Source organism: Rhinolophus ferrumequinum, chromosome 25 (assembly GCF_004115265.2).
Source record: "Rhinolophus ferrumequinum isolate MPI-CBG mRhiFer1 chromosome 25, mRhiFer1_v1.p, whole genome shotgun sequence".
Classification (NCBI taxonomy): Eukaryota; Metazoa; Chordata; class Mammalia; order Chiroptera; family Rhinolophidae; genus Rhinolophus; species Rhinolophus ferrumequinum.
In genome coordinates, this window is record NC_046308.1 from 39,763,362 (window position 1) to 39,777,985 (window position 14,624).

Genomic DNA, 14,624 nt, shown 5'->3' on the forward strand with positions numbered 1-14,624 from the left:
GTTGTTTAATCTCCATGTATTTGTGTTTTTTCCTGCTTTCATTTTGCAGTTGATATCCAATTTCAAAGCCTTGTGACCAGAGAATATGCTGGGTATGATTTCAATCTTCTTAAATTTGCTGAGGCTGATTTTATGTCCCAATATATGGTCTATCCTTGAGAATGTTCCATGTGCACTAGAAAAGAATGTAGAGTCTGATGTTGTAGGATGAAGTGCTCTATATATGTCAATTATGTCCATTTCATCTAATGTGATGATGGGCTACTATTTCATTATTTATTTTCTGTTTGGATGATCTATCCATAGCTGTCAATGATGTATTTAAGTCCCGTAGTATAACTGTGTTTTGGTCAATTTCTCCCTTTAGTTCTGTTAGTAGTTGCTTGGTATATTTCAGCGCTCCCTGATTGGGGACATAAATATTGATGATTGTTATGTCGTCTTGTTGTATAGTCCCCTTTATCATTATGAAATGTCCATCTTTGTTTCTTGTCATTTTTTTCACCCTGAAGTCTGTTTCATCTGATATCAGTATGGCTACACCTGATTTTCTCTGGGTACCATTTGCTTGGAGTGTCAATTTCCATCCTTTCACTTTGAGTCTATGCTTGTCCTTGTAGCTGAGATGTGTCTCTTGGAGACAGCATATGGTTGTGTTTAGTTTTTTGATCCAATTTGCTACTTTGTGCCTTTTTATTGGTGAGTTCAGTCCATTTACATTTAGGGTGATTATGGATATGTGAGGATTTCCTGTCATTCTATCTTCAGTTTTCTGGTAAGGCTGAGTCTCCATTGTTTCTTTGCCTTTTTGTTGTTGTCCATTATTTCTGTGTGGTGGTATTCTATGATGTTTCCCTCTGTTTCTTCTTTTATTATAGTATATATTTCAATTCTGGATTTTTTTTGAGTGGTTACCCTTAAGTTTATGTAAAAGAAAGTTTGACATTTAGAGTATTCCATTTTGTTCAGCACGCTTACTTTCTCCATTCCCATATTCCAGCTCAGGCCTTTACTCTCCCCCTTTTTATGTTTTGGTTGCCACAAATTGTCTCTGTTGATGGTGGTCGAATTGCCTCCTGTAGTATTTCTTGTAGTGCAGGTCGCGTATTAGAAAATTCCCTCACCTTCTGTATGTCTGGAAAGGTCTTTATTCCTCCTTCATATCTAAAGGATATCTTCGCTAGATATATTATTCTTGGCTCATAATTGCTCTCTTTCAATAGGTTGAATATTTGGTTCCACTCCCTCCTGGCTTGTAGAGTTTCTGCTGAAAAATCTGATGATAATCTAATGGGCTCTCCTTTGTAGGTTACCGTCTTCTTTTCCCTGGCTGCCTTGAGGAGTCTTTCTTTGTCGTTGATTTTAGACAGCTTCAATACAATGTGCCTTGGAGAAGGCCTGTTGGGATTGAGGTAATTAGGTGTTCTATTTGCTTCTTGGATTCGAGGATCCAGTTCTGTCCACAAGTTTGGGAAGTTCTCATCGACAATTTGTTTGAATATATTCTCTGTTCCCTTCTCTCTTTCTTCTCCTTCTGGTATGCCCATTTTTCTTCTTATATTGCTCTTTGTGATGGAGTCAGAGAGTTCTTGTAGAGTTCTTTCATTTCTTTTAAGTCTCAAGTCTCTTTCTTCTTCCATCTGTGTCATTTCCAGGTTTCTATCTTCGATATCACTGATTCTTTCCTCCATCTAGTCAAACTCTACTACCTAAGCTGGTTATTTCATTCTTAATTTCTTCTATTGAGTTCTTAATCTCCAGAAATTCTATTTGGCTCTTTTTTAAAATTTCAATCTCTTTCGTAAAATGCTCATGCTGTTCTTTGATTGTGTTTCTGAGTTCGTTAAACTGCCTTTCTGTATTTTCTTGCATCTCGTTGAGTTTTTTCAGAACTGCAAGCTTGAATTCTCTGTCATTTAAGTCACATATTTCCATATCTTTACGTTCCTTTTCTGGAGACTTTTCACTTTCTTTCTGAGCTGTCCTGTTGCCTTGGTTATTCATGGCAATTACTGATTTATTATTTCTCTTCCTAGACATTTACAGGAGTGGCCTCTGCAACAGGTTGATAGGAAGAGGTCTTTCTTTTGTTTTCCAGCACGTGTTTGTAGAATGTTTTATTTTCTCTCCAACTGCAGCCTTTTATTTCTCTCACACGGTAGGTAGTGCTATGTTTTCTCTGCAGTATTCCAGTTTCTGACACAATGGGGGGATTCCCTGGGAGATGGGCTTCTCCTCTGTTAATAGTTCACCTGGGTCACAGGGCGCAGTGTCCCGGTGGGTATGCGGAGAGCTTCTGAAGTTCCAAAGCTCTTCCTGCACCAGATTCAGAGCCCCTGAGTTTCAGCAGTTCTGTTTATTCCTGCAGGGATCCACCCAGATAGATGGGGCCAGGGGCGGGGTGAGTTGTAAGAGGTGGCCCAAAGCAATGGCGGTGACCACCACCACAGCGAGTCCTGCTGCCACAGCTCCCTCCCCTCTGCCGGAACTAGTTGGGCTGCGAATCTGTGTATGTGGTCCACAGTTCTCAGAACAGCAAATATTCTGTTCTTTTGATCTGACACTGCTACTGTTCCGCTTCCAGCACTGGCCTGGTGGGGGAGGGGCAAGCTCTGGGAGGGTAGAGAGGGGGCGGCTAGTCTCAGTGCCTAAGGCTTCCATTCTCTGCTCGGCAGTGAGGGCTTAACCACCGTTTTCAGCCTTCTTCCCTCAGTCTTTTCTCCGAGGTCTTTGCTGTGAGTGTTGGGTTCACCCGTGTTATATGCTGCCCCCTCAGCCCTGTGGGCCATAAGCGGAGCCCTCGCAGTCCGAGTTCTTCCCTGTCCCGCAGCCGCGGTAGCTCCGGGATGCAGCTCGGAGCACTGAGCCAGGTCTGCGTCCTGCGCCCGCCCGCGCGGCTCCGTCTCTGCACTTCTCCCTTCCCTCCTCCCCCGCTCGCGCGGTTCGCCCACCTTTCAGTGCATTCAGTAGTGGGCCTCTTTGTCTTGCCTGTCTGCTGTGCAGGGAGTCCTTTGTGGAGTTATTGTTGTTCGATTAGTTGTAAATTCCAGGGGAGCTTTACAGAGGCTCACCTCACGCCACCATTTTGATGACATCTTCGGTTGCACATCTCATCAATGGAAAAGATGAAATTAAAGCCAGGCAGCCTAATTTCAGTGCTTTTGACTATACTCCCCTGGAGTTTGTGACAGTATTGGAAATACTGACACAACTTTTTTAGGGGCCAAGGCACAGACAGATGAGTCTGTGGGTTGTAGGGAATTCCCAAATTAAGTCTACCCCTGTCAGAATGCAGATAAGTGAGACCCGTGAGTATTCTTGAATCTGCAGTCATGTAGGCAACAAGTGAATCATTTGCAAATTTTGGTCCTTCACTAGTAGGAAAGAACAAGTTGCTTGTGACACGCCTCACCCTTGATCACAGTGTGTCATCATCCCACAGTTGAGAACTGCTGTTTCAGAAAAGCCTTCCTTTAGTCTGATCTCTGTAGCTATCATAAATACTCCTAACCAACATTCCCCATCAGTGTGTCTGGTTTTGAGTGTGACAGGTGATATAGAAACTGACAAGCAGATCAGGCAAATAATGAGCCCAGCTCTCCCCAGAGCCCTCATCCCTCTTGGCAGTGGATTAAATTTTCATAATGTATCCTGCAGCCCTGGGTCACTGTGAAACCATTTTTGTCATGACTAGTGAGGTATGTAGGGGAGAAACACCACCAGGGATGATCACATTTTCCTCTTACATAGTGTTTATCTCCCAAGGAATTCCAATAACTTTGCGAACATTCTTACAGGCACCTTCCCAGACTCCTTGAAGAACAGGTTGGGGTAATTATATCACCGCCGTTCCAGTGGGAACTGAAGTGGGGGTCACAGTGGAGCTCAAGGCCTCCTCTGGGAGGTTTCTTCTTCCTCCAGCAAAGCTGCAGTTCCTCCTCCTCTTCCAAGAAGATGGTATGGCATGATGTCCACCCCATTCCATCTGCCACACTGACATTGTCCATATAAAGTGCCATTTCCTCTCACCACTGCCTAGGCTGATGGGAACCCCTTGGTTACAGAGTTGGGCTGGGGGCAGGGGGCTGGGAGAGGGCACCACCAGATGGTAAAACCCATTTTGTGAAATCTTCTGTCCTAAAGATAAAAGACAAGAGATCCTTGGTGTTTAAGACCTAAATTCTGGGTAAATATAGAGGTCATTGCTGGAACAGCTGCTCAATAAAGTAGGAGATTACTCTGCAAATCCTCCTGAAATCAAGAGACAGCAGAGTGCTGCCAAACTCCAGGGCCAAGCTCATGTACGCACACAGAATATCCCAGAAGCTCCGTGTGCTCTCTGCTCACACTGCTTCCCACAGTGAGTCCATTCTTCCTGAGGCCCCTCAAGTCCGGGTTGTAATCCCCGTGAAAGAGGAGCAGGGAGCCCCAGGGAAGCATGAGGACTGAGTCCAGGCCTATGGCAGGGCCTGCCTGCCTGGGGCTACTAGGAAGTCACATGGGAACAAAGGAACATGGTGTCCCGAGGTTGCCCTGGTCATTATCGGTCAGCTTGGTTCTAAGGTGTCAAAGGCTGGGCCAGTAAACGGTCTCCGGAATGCCTGCCACTGATCACCCCACAGGGCTCTTCCCTGGTCATGCTCATCACAGGTTGATCCTTACAGTTTCCTTCAAAAGCCATAAGAGAATTTAAAGCACTTTTAATGAAAATACCTGGTATTGCTATGAGTGCTGTAAGACACCAATACACTGCTGCTGGGAGTATAAATTGTTATGGCCTTTGTAAAAGGCAATCAGGCCAATCATATCAAAATCCTTGAAACATGCATACCTTTTACTCAGTAATTCCTTTTCTAGACATTTACACTAGTATAATATTTAGGAATGTGCATAAAGATTTATGTACAAAGAAAGATGTGCATCCCAGCCTTATTTATTATAGCAAAAGATTAAAAACGACATGTATCTCCAATAAAGGAATAGTTTAATAAATTATGGTACATTATATGATAGGAAATGATACAGTCATTAAACTATTTGTAGAAAAATATGTAATGACATGGGGAAAGTGTATGGCATATAATTAAGTGAAAAAAAGCTTACATTTTGGAAAAGAAAACAATGTGTTTGTAAATGCTGAAAGAATACAAATCAAAATGTAATAGTGGTTATCTCTGGGTGATGGAATCATGAATAATTTTTATTTTCATATACATATGTGTATATATATACATATATATACACACACATATATATATATATATATGCTTTTCTGTACTTTCCAAAATTTCAACAGTAAACTAGACATATTATTTAAAAGAGAGAGAGAGAGAGAGAGAGAGAGAGAGAGAGAGAGAGAGAGAGAGAGAGAGAGCAACTGCATATGCTAGAAAGTATGAAATATTGAAATATTCCTGGAGAAGGACCGCCCCTAAAAGGCTACCCCCTGGGGGCTGTTCAGACAGGCTCCACCATGGGAGGTGGGATGGGGGTGTGTGGGGGATACGGGATATGTGCATTCTGACCTGCCCTCTGCAAGGGGCCTGGGGGAACATCTATCTCACTCCCTGCTCCCCACTTTCCTGAGGACTCCTCAGCCTGTATGTCTCCTGTCTTGAAACTTAGAGGAGCTTTTCCATCCTGATGACTTCATTGATCCTAGCCCCAGTCATAAGAAAGAGAAAAAGGAAGAAAAAAGAAAAATTCTGTGTGTGTATGTGAGTTGGATATATGGAGCTGTGGAAAATTACTATAGCAACAGGCTGAAGGGACAGCTCTCAGTACTCAGAAAACTCATTCAAATCTCTTATTCACTCAGAGGCAAAAACTACCTGGGGAGGGGAGGTTAGGAGACAGGAAGGAGAGAGAGGAAAAGACAATCATCAGTGTGACTGCCAGGCTCCTCACAGCTTGGCGGAGGTTAACAAGGAGCCTAGCTCCTTGGCAGGTTGCTTTTAAATGTGCAATTAAAACGGCATTAGAAGAGGCCAATGCGTTTGGTTTGGGGAAGAGGCTTGGGACGCTGCTGTGACCCATAGAAGAACTTGGAAGCAGGATCCACTCCCCCTGGCGTTATATGCCTCGGCCAGCCACCAGCCCTGGGACTGCTGCAAGGTAACTCCAAGGCTCCTCAGCTGTTTCCAGCTGTTTGTCCAGCATAGACACCCAGGAACCTGATTTATTTATCTGCGTCTGTCTCTGTCTCTCTCAGATAAGCTTCACAGAGCTCAAGCTTCCAAGAGTGTATGTTCTGATTTAGGGGCTGACACTCTGCCCCTCTGTATTCAGGGGGAGTAGGAGAAACCACCCGATTTGCTGTCAGAAACAACTGGTACAGGCTTAGCTCTGCTCCTCACAGGGCTGGGCCTTGAACAGAGCTGTTAATCTCCCAGAGTTTCAGTTTCTTCATCTGTCAAGAGAAGATATTATACCTACCTCAGGTAGTCACTGACAGGATTACATTGGGAAATTACATAGCTCATTTCGTGAACCGTGGTACATGTATAAGGATTATACGTGGGCCGGAATTCAGCAGTACACGCAGATGTGACCGCCTCAGTTGTCCAAATATGGAACTACTTCTACACTACTTGACAAATAGCTTCTGTCACAAGTCCCCTAAATACCTAAGCCCCTCCTAGGAACCCATGGACTTCACCACAGATCCCCTGGTAGGGTCTAGGTTTGGCCAGTGTGTCGGTGGCTCCCCTGCTGCACCAGGAGTTAAATAGTTCTGTGAGATCACCATCATCCTGCTTTCTTCTTTCAGCTCTCAGGAGCTGTCTGTTGAAAGTGAAGCCCACAGTTTTGTCAGGGTTCAGAGGTCCAGCCCAGGGCTCCTTCAGCCATGGCCCAGGAGGACACCCAACGCAAGGAGGGAGCAAAGTGTAAGCTAGAGGTAAGAAGGAGGATGGGGAAGAATGTTGCATGCCCATCGCACCCGCCCAGCCCGGCTCCCACCTTCAGGAGGATGGTGTGGGACATGGAGGCGTTGGCATGGATGATGATGGTGGCTGTCTTGTCGTCCCGGATCTCTTTGAGGAGTGGGGTGGGGTCCTGGGTGTCATCCAGCATCCGGACTGAGAGTGTGTCCTTGGAGATAAGGAATTGCCGGAGAAGCTTCTCAAGGTTTAAAAGGCCTAGAAGGGAAGAGAGGATGAAGGTCCTCAGAGTCCACAGTGCCACTGCTGGAGACACTGGAGCAAAAGCAGGACTAGTGAGGACCGGGGCCAGAGGCAGGGTCATGGGTCTGGCCCCACTGCTGGTGCTCAGGAGGAACATCTTTACCGGAATACGTTTCTTAACCTCTTGGGGCTTCAATGATCCCATCTTCAATAAAAGGAACGCTCCTAAGCTCCCATGGCCTCTCTCCCACCCCACCGAGTCCCCTGGAAATACTCCTTTAAAGTAGAGAATGAAGCTCCTTTGAGTCAGACCAGAGAATCCCCACTCTTTCCCATAGCCCTCAGGAGCAGGGCTCCCCAGTGCTCAGACCGGGGTTCAGAGACCACCAGGCCTGGGCTTCTTTCCCTAACTTAGTCACTGTGTGACCTTTTTGTATGGCTGGGTCTTGTGGCCTCAGTTTCTTTATCTGAGCCATGAGAACAAAAACAGCGGCCAGCTCGCAGAGCTATGGCGAGAATCAAATGAAGAAAAGTTTAAAGTAATAAGCCTGAGTCTCATACACGGTAAACCCTCATAAATGTTCCATCTTGCCCTATAACAGCCTTCAGATGGGGAAGCAGTTCCCTCAAGATCACAAAGCCCAGAAAACAGGTCTAGCAAAACCCTTTGCACTTCTCAGAGCCTAGTAGCTGCATTAAAACAAGGTATTATTATGAGTATAAAAGAACAGGCTTTGAACTGCACTCCAGAAGGCAACAATGCAGGTTCAGGACAAAAAAGGAAAACTGGGATTGTGAGCTAAGGACTCTCCCCTCTTCCCCCCTGCTATTTGCTGCATTGGGGCAGTGGTGGGAAGAGGGGTTTCAGAATGGTATCATTCAGACAAAAGGGTCTTAATTCTGCTTGGTCTCTGAAAAGGCAGGCCAGCAAGAGGGTGGAGGGGGTGGCGGTCTCCTGGAGATAGAGTAGTCTCAAGTCCACTGGAAATGAAACCTACAGGCATTTGCTCCCCAAAGCAGTGACAATAGTAACATTTATTAAATCCTTACTGTGTTCCAGGTAATGGGCTAAACATTTCACATCATTCTTCTCATTTAACTTCTCACAATAATCCTATGAGGTGTCATAATCCCACAGCACAGAGTAGAGCATGAGGCATGGAGATGAGTAACTCTCCCAGACACAGGCTCCACACACTGGTTGGCGAGGGAAGGGTTGGCTTTCCAACCAGTCAAAGGTCCCAGTGCTCTGGTTTCCTTACTGGCTAAAGGGATATTAAATGCAGTAATGTCTTCAATATGACTCAGAGACTCCTCCCTGCTCAGTTTACTCACCCTCCTCACCCTTGAGTATCAACAGGTAAGAGAAAGAAGGGGCTGTGAGGAGGATCACATCGCTCCCTCTTGATGGAGAGAGGTGACAAGCTTTGCCTGGTCACACAGGGACACAGCGGGGATCAGGATTCCCAGTTTTTTTCATCTTCATCCAACCCTTTTCCCATGACCACCAGGACAAAACACACAGGAGGCAGCAGGGATAGACCCCAGGGAGGCCGGACATTTTTCTCTGGACTTAGCGAGGACAATCTACACAGGGGTTTTTTTGTTTTTGTTTTTGTTTTTAACAAGGGAAAGGTAGCACTGTGGAGCCCAAAGGCCTGGCATGATGGGGACAGGAGCTCTGGGAAGGTGGTGTCAACTTCTATCCTTCAGTCATGGGGCCCGAGAAAAAGCATTCCAGGGAGCCAGAGGCTGTGGGGGTCGGGAGGGAAGCCTCCAGAGGGCCTGATATCCAGATACAGCCCAGCTGTGCAAGCCACCCCGTCTGGTCGGCCTTTCCCTCCCTCCCCAACAGGGCCTTGACCCCGGCTTGCAAAGATCCACTGCCACCTTTGCTCCTCGCAGCTCCTCTCCACTAGCTTCCATCAAGGGTGGCCCTGATGTTGCTGGGACACTTTCTGCTCCTGATGCAGAAGATCTGGATTCAAGCTCAAGGTCAGCCCTCACTGGCTGTGTGACCTTGAAAAGTCATCTAACCTCTTTGAGTCTTCATCTTCATCTGTAAAATGAGTATAACAGGCCAGAACTCAATGGGATCCTATTTGAAAGCATACGGGGAACTGGAATATACAGTATCAATGTTACTTCTCTTGTATTTACTCATCCCCACAAGAACTCAAAGGGCAGGCATGGCTCAGTGAGGAAGAATGAGGGAGGAGAGGACAAGTCTGTTCAACCAATACTTACCATGTGCATCTTAAATGCCAGAAACTGGGACAACAAGAAGTAAGAAGATGGATCAGATGCAGACTCTGGCCTTCAGGAGCTTAGAGTCCAGGAACTTGCACCTAAGTCTACAGAGAAGTTCAAGTCATGTCCCTATTTTCTTTGATAGCCTAAAAAAGCTGGTTTTCTGTAGGGCAACCACATTTTGTCCTATACGTAAAACAGGAAGAATACTCGCCAAATCTTCCTCATTGTTGATATGAAAAGCGCAATCTCACTTGTAAAAAGGTCTGAGCACCTGACCCAAAAGACACTGTAACAAACAGCCAACCTTTCTGAGGAGAGTACAGAGCAGGGGCACCTGTAGTCTCAGCCATCACCTTGGCTCAAGGAAAGATCTGCCTGGGCACGCTATGGGAGGGAGCAGTGCAGCTGGAGGGGTGAATAAGGGAGGGGTAGCAGTAGGGGTATCCCATGGGCCCTGGAATGTAGCAGGGAGACTCTTTGTAGCCTGGCTTGGAAAGAAGCCAAATCCCCTGGGATCCTTCATTCTGGGCAATGAAATTCAGTGGGATGAGACAGGAAAGTCTGGGGGATGACAGAAGGATTACACACAGCACAGCACAGAGATGCCTAGCCAAGGCTGCCAGGAATGCTTCATCTCTTTAAAATCAGCTGGTGCATTGAGCTCCGGGAGAAAAGAGCACCCCCAGACACCTCCTAAACTGGGGACCTTGCTCTTACCAATCCCTGGCATGCCCACCCTGCTGCACATCAGGGGGCTCTACTGCCCTTTAAACAAAGCAGTAGCAGCATTCGCCCATCTCGTACAGCACACTGTCGGTGTGCTCAGACAGGGTGCGGGCAGGAGAGGGAGAAGGGCATGAGTCTGGGGAAGTCTGCTCCCCCACCCAGGATCTCCTAGCAGTTACTCTGTTCCCCAGCCTGGACCACATTACAGCAGCAAACAGAGCGCAAGGTGTGGCAGTGAATCCCGGCTCCTGTGCTGCTGGGTAGTTAGTGAATGTGGGCAATTCCCTCTACCCATTGCTCTTCAGTGTCCTCATCTGAAAATAAGGATAATAACCACTTTACAGAATGAGTAAGAGGATGACAAGTGAGCAGCACAGTGTCTGTCACCTACAAGGTATTTCACAAATCTGGTTTCCATTCCTTCCTCTCTCCCACACTTTCACTTCCTAACCATCTTTCACCCTATCTCCTAACTCTTACAAAATTTATTATCCAGTCCACAAAATACAGCTCTTGGTTATAAACCATGTAAAATATGTGATAGCATATCCATATCCACATCTGTATACATGTTATAATACGTACACATATACACTAATTATTTTACCATGTCGGGCAGGGATCCCATTCAAACTTCTTTCCACATCCCCAGTGCAAAGCAGGGTACACATTGTTTGCTGGTGGACTGAACTAGAGACTGTGGGGTAAGAAAGAGACCCTATATCCTAACAGGCCAGGGGAACAGCAGTGCCTGCAGAGGAACAAATACCATGTCACTTGAGGGCCACCTGAAGGAAGGGGGTACCTGGCTTGAGGAAGGGTGGGAAGGGCTGTCATGAGACAGACTTGCTCTTGGCAGTCTCAAGTACTATACCCAGGAACAATGAGTGGATGGTAGTTACAGGGAGACAGATTTAGCTCAACATAAGGAAGAACCTCTGTTCAAGATGTCTAAAGATGCAGTGGGCTACATTATGAGTTCCCCATCACTGGAGGTAGTCAAGGAAAGACTGAAGGCCCTCTTGAGGACTGTTGTACACAGTGGATGAAAAGTTGAACTAGAAGAATGTTGGTGTCTTTCCAGCCCATAAAGTCTCTAATTCTATCAGTCAGAAGAGGATACTTTTTTTTTTTTTATTCTAAGCAGTGGAAGAAATTTGAAGAAGAGAATGTGTGGTGTAGTAACATTAAGAATATTAGGACTACTATTCAGCCACAAGAAAAGATGAAATACTGCCATTTGTGACAACATGGATGGGTCTTGAGAGTATTATGCCAAGTGAAATAAGTCTGACAGAAAAAGTCGAGAACCATATGACTTCACTCATACGTGGTATATAAAATGGAAGGCAACAAAGGAAAAAGACAAACAAATAAAGAAACAAAAACTCATAGACACAGATAACAGTTTAGTGGTTACCAGAGGGTAAGGGGAGAGGTGGGATGACAGAAGAGAGAAAAGGGGGTCAAATATACGGTGATGGAAGGAGAACTGACTCTGGGTGGTGAACACACAATGCAATAGATAGATGATGTAATGCAGAATTGTACACTTGAAACCTATGTAGTTTATTTATTTATTTATTTTTATTTTTATTTTATTTTATTATTTTTTTAAATTTATTGGGGTGACGATTGTTAGTAAAATTACATAGATTTCAGGTGTACAATTCTGTGTCACATCATCTATAAATTACATTGTGTGTTCACCACCCAGAGTCAGTTCTCCTTCCATCACCATATATTTGATCCCCCTTACCCTCATCTCTCATCCCCGACCACCCTTACCCTCTGGTAACCACTAAATTACGTTCCCCAGATTAATTTTCAAAACCCCGTGGCCATCTTGTGGTTACTGATTGTTTTCTAATCCCCTCACCTTCCCCCTTAGCCACACGCCCCCGCCCATCTAGCAACCCTCAGTTTTTCCTCTTTGTCTCCAAAACTGTTTCTGATTAGTTCATTCACTTATTCTTTTCTTTAGATTCCGCATATAAGTGAGATCATATGGTACTTATCTTTCTCTGTCTGACTTATTTCACTTAACATAATGTTCTCTAGGTCCATCCATGTTGTTGCAAATGGTAAGATTTCTTTCTTCTTTATGGCTGCATAATACTCCATTGTATAAATGTACCACAGTTTCTTAATCCAGTCATCTACCAACGGGCATTTCGGTTGCTTCCATGTCTTAGCTATTGTGTATAGTGCTGCAATAAACATAGGAGTGCATAAAGATTTTTGAATTGGAGTTTTGGATTTCTCCAGATAGATACCTAGGAGTGGAATTACTGGATCATAGGGTAGTTCCATTTTCAGATTTTTGAGATACCTCCATACTGTTTTCCATAGTGGCTGCACCAATCTGCAATCCCACCAACAGTGCACAAGCGTTCCCTTTTCTCCACATCCGCGCCAGCACTTGTTGTTTGTTGATTTATTGATGATAGCCATTTTGACTGGGGTGAGTGGTATCTCATTGTGGTTTTTATTTGCATTACTCTGATGGTTAGTGAGGTTGAGCATTTCTTCATATGTCCGTTTGCCATCGGTATGTCCTTTTTAGAAAAATGTCTCTTCAAGTCCTCTGCCCATTTTTTAATTGGGTCGTTTGTTTTTTTGGAGTTGAGTTGAGTGAGCTTTTTATAGATTTGTGATATTAACCCCTTATCAAATATATCATTGGCAAATATCTTTTCCCATTCAGTAGGATCCCTTTTTGTTTTATTGATGGTTTGCTTTGCTGTGAAAAAACTTTTCAGTTTTTTTTTTTTTTTTTAATTTATTGGGGGGACAATTGTTAGTAGAATTACATAGATTTCAGTTGTGCAATTCTGAATCACATCATCCATAAATCACACTGTGTGTTCACCACCCAGAGTCAGCTCCCCTTCCATCACCGTACATTTGATCACCCTCACCCTCATCCCCCACCCCCCAACCCCCTTACGCTCTGGTAACCACCAAATTACGTTCCCCAGATTAATTTTCAAACCCCGTGGAAAACTTTTCAGTTTGATATAATTCCACATGTTTATTTTTTCTCTTATATCCCTCGTGCGAGGGGATATATCAGTAAAAATCTTACTCCAGGTAATGTCTGTGAAGTTTCTTCCTATATTTTCTTCTAGGTATTTTATGGTTTCAGACCTTACATTTAAGTCTTTAAGCCATTTTGAATTTATTTTTGTATATGGTGTAAGGAGGTGGTCCAACTTCATTTTTTTGCATGTGTCTGTCCAGGTTTCCCAGCACCATTTATTGAATAGACTGTCTTTATCCCATCGTACATTCTTGCTTCCATTGTCATAGATTAAATGGCCATATAGGCGTGGATTTATTTCTGGACTCTCTATTCTGTTCCATTGATCTATGTGTCTGTTTTTATGCCAGTACCATGCTGTTTTGATTACTGTAGCCTTGTAGTATAATTTGAAGTCAGGTATTGTTATACCTCCCACTTTGTTCTTATTTCTCAAGATTGCCTTGGCTATTCGGGGTCTTTTATGGTCCCATATAAATTTTAGGATTATATGTTCTATTTCTGTGAAAAACGTCGTTGGTAGTTTGATAGGAATTGCGTTGAATATGTATATTGCCTTAGGCAGTATGGACATTTTAACTATATTAATTCTTCCTATCCATGAACATGATATGTGTTTCCATCTATTTATATCTTCTTTCATTCCTTTCTTCAGTGTCTTATAATTTTCTGAGTACAGATCTTTTACTTCTTTGGTTAAATTTATTCCCAGGTATTTTATAGTCTTGGGAGCAATTGTAAATGGGATTGTTTTTTTAATTTCTCCTTCTGATGTTTTATTATTGGTATATACAAATGCAACTGATTTCTGAATATTAATTTTGTATCCTGCTACTTTACTAAATTCATCTATCAGCTCTAAAATAGCTTCTAGGTGGAGTCTTTAGGGTTCTCTACATGTAGTATCATATCATCTGCATATAATGATAATTTTACTTCCTCCTTACCAATTTGGATGCCTTTTATTTCTTTTTCTTGTCTGATTGCTGTGGCGAGAACTTCCAGCACTATGTTGAATAGAAGCGGAGATAGTGGGCAACCTTGCCTTGTTCCTGATCTTAGGAGGAATGGTTTTAGCTTTTCCCCATTGAGTATGATGTTAGCTGTGGGTTTGTCATATATGGCCTTTATTATGTTGAGATATGATCCCTCTATTCCCACTTTCTTAAGGGTTTTTATCATAAATGGCTGTTGGATTTTATCAAATGCTTTTTCTGCATCTATTGATATGATCATGTGATTTTTATTTTTCATTTTGTTAATGTGGTGTATCACATTAATTGATTTGCGGATGTTGAACAACCCTTGCATACCAGGGATGAATCCCACTTGATCATGGTGTGTGATCTTTTTAATGTATTGCTCAATTCTGTTCGCTAATATTTTGTTGAGGATTTTTGCATCTATGTTCATTAGCAGTATCGGCCTGTAGTTTTCTTTCTTTGTGGTGTCTTTGTCTGATTTTGGGATCAGGGTGA

The 14,624-nt window shown here is 43.9% G+C and overlaps 1 protein-coding gene across 3 annotated transcripts in view; it reads right to left on the reverse strand.

The window, feature by feature from the left end:
* GRIK4 (glutamate ionotropic receptor kainate type subunit 4) overlaps positions 1–14,624 on the reverse strand; it is a 637,398-nt gene that overhangs the window by 182,080 nt on the left and 440,694 nt on the right. For all 3 annotated transcript variants that reach the window (XM_033098464.1, XM_033098465.1, XM_033098466.1), the window contains one exon: positions 6,961–7,139. In XM_033098464.1, the coding sequence (XP_032954355.1) occupies positions 6,961–7,139 (179 nt within the window). The remainder of the gene's footprint in view (positions 1–6,960; positions 7,140–14,624) is intronic.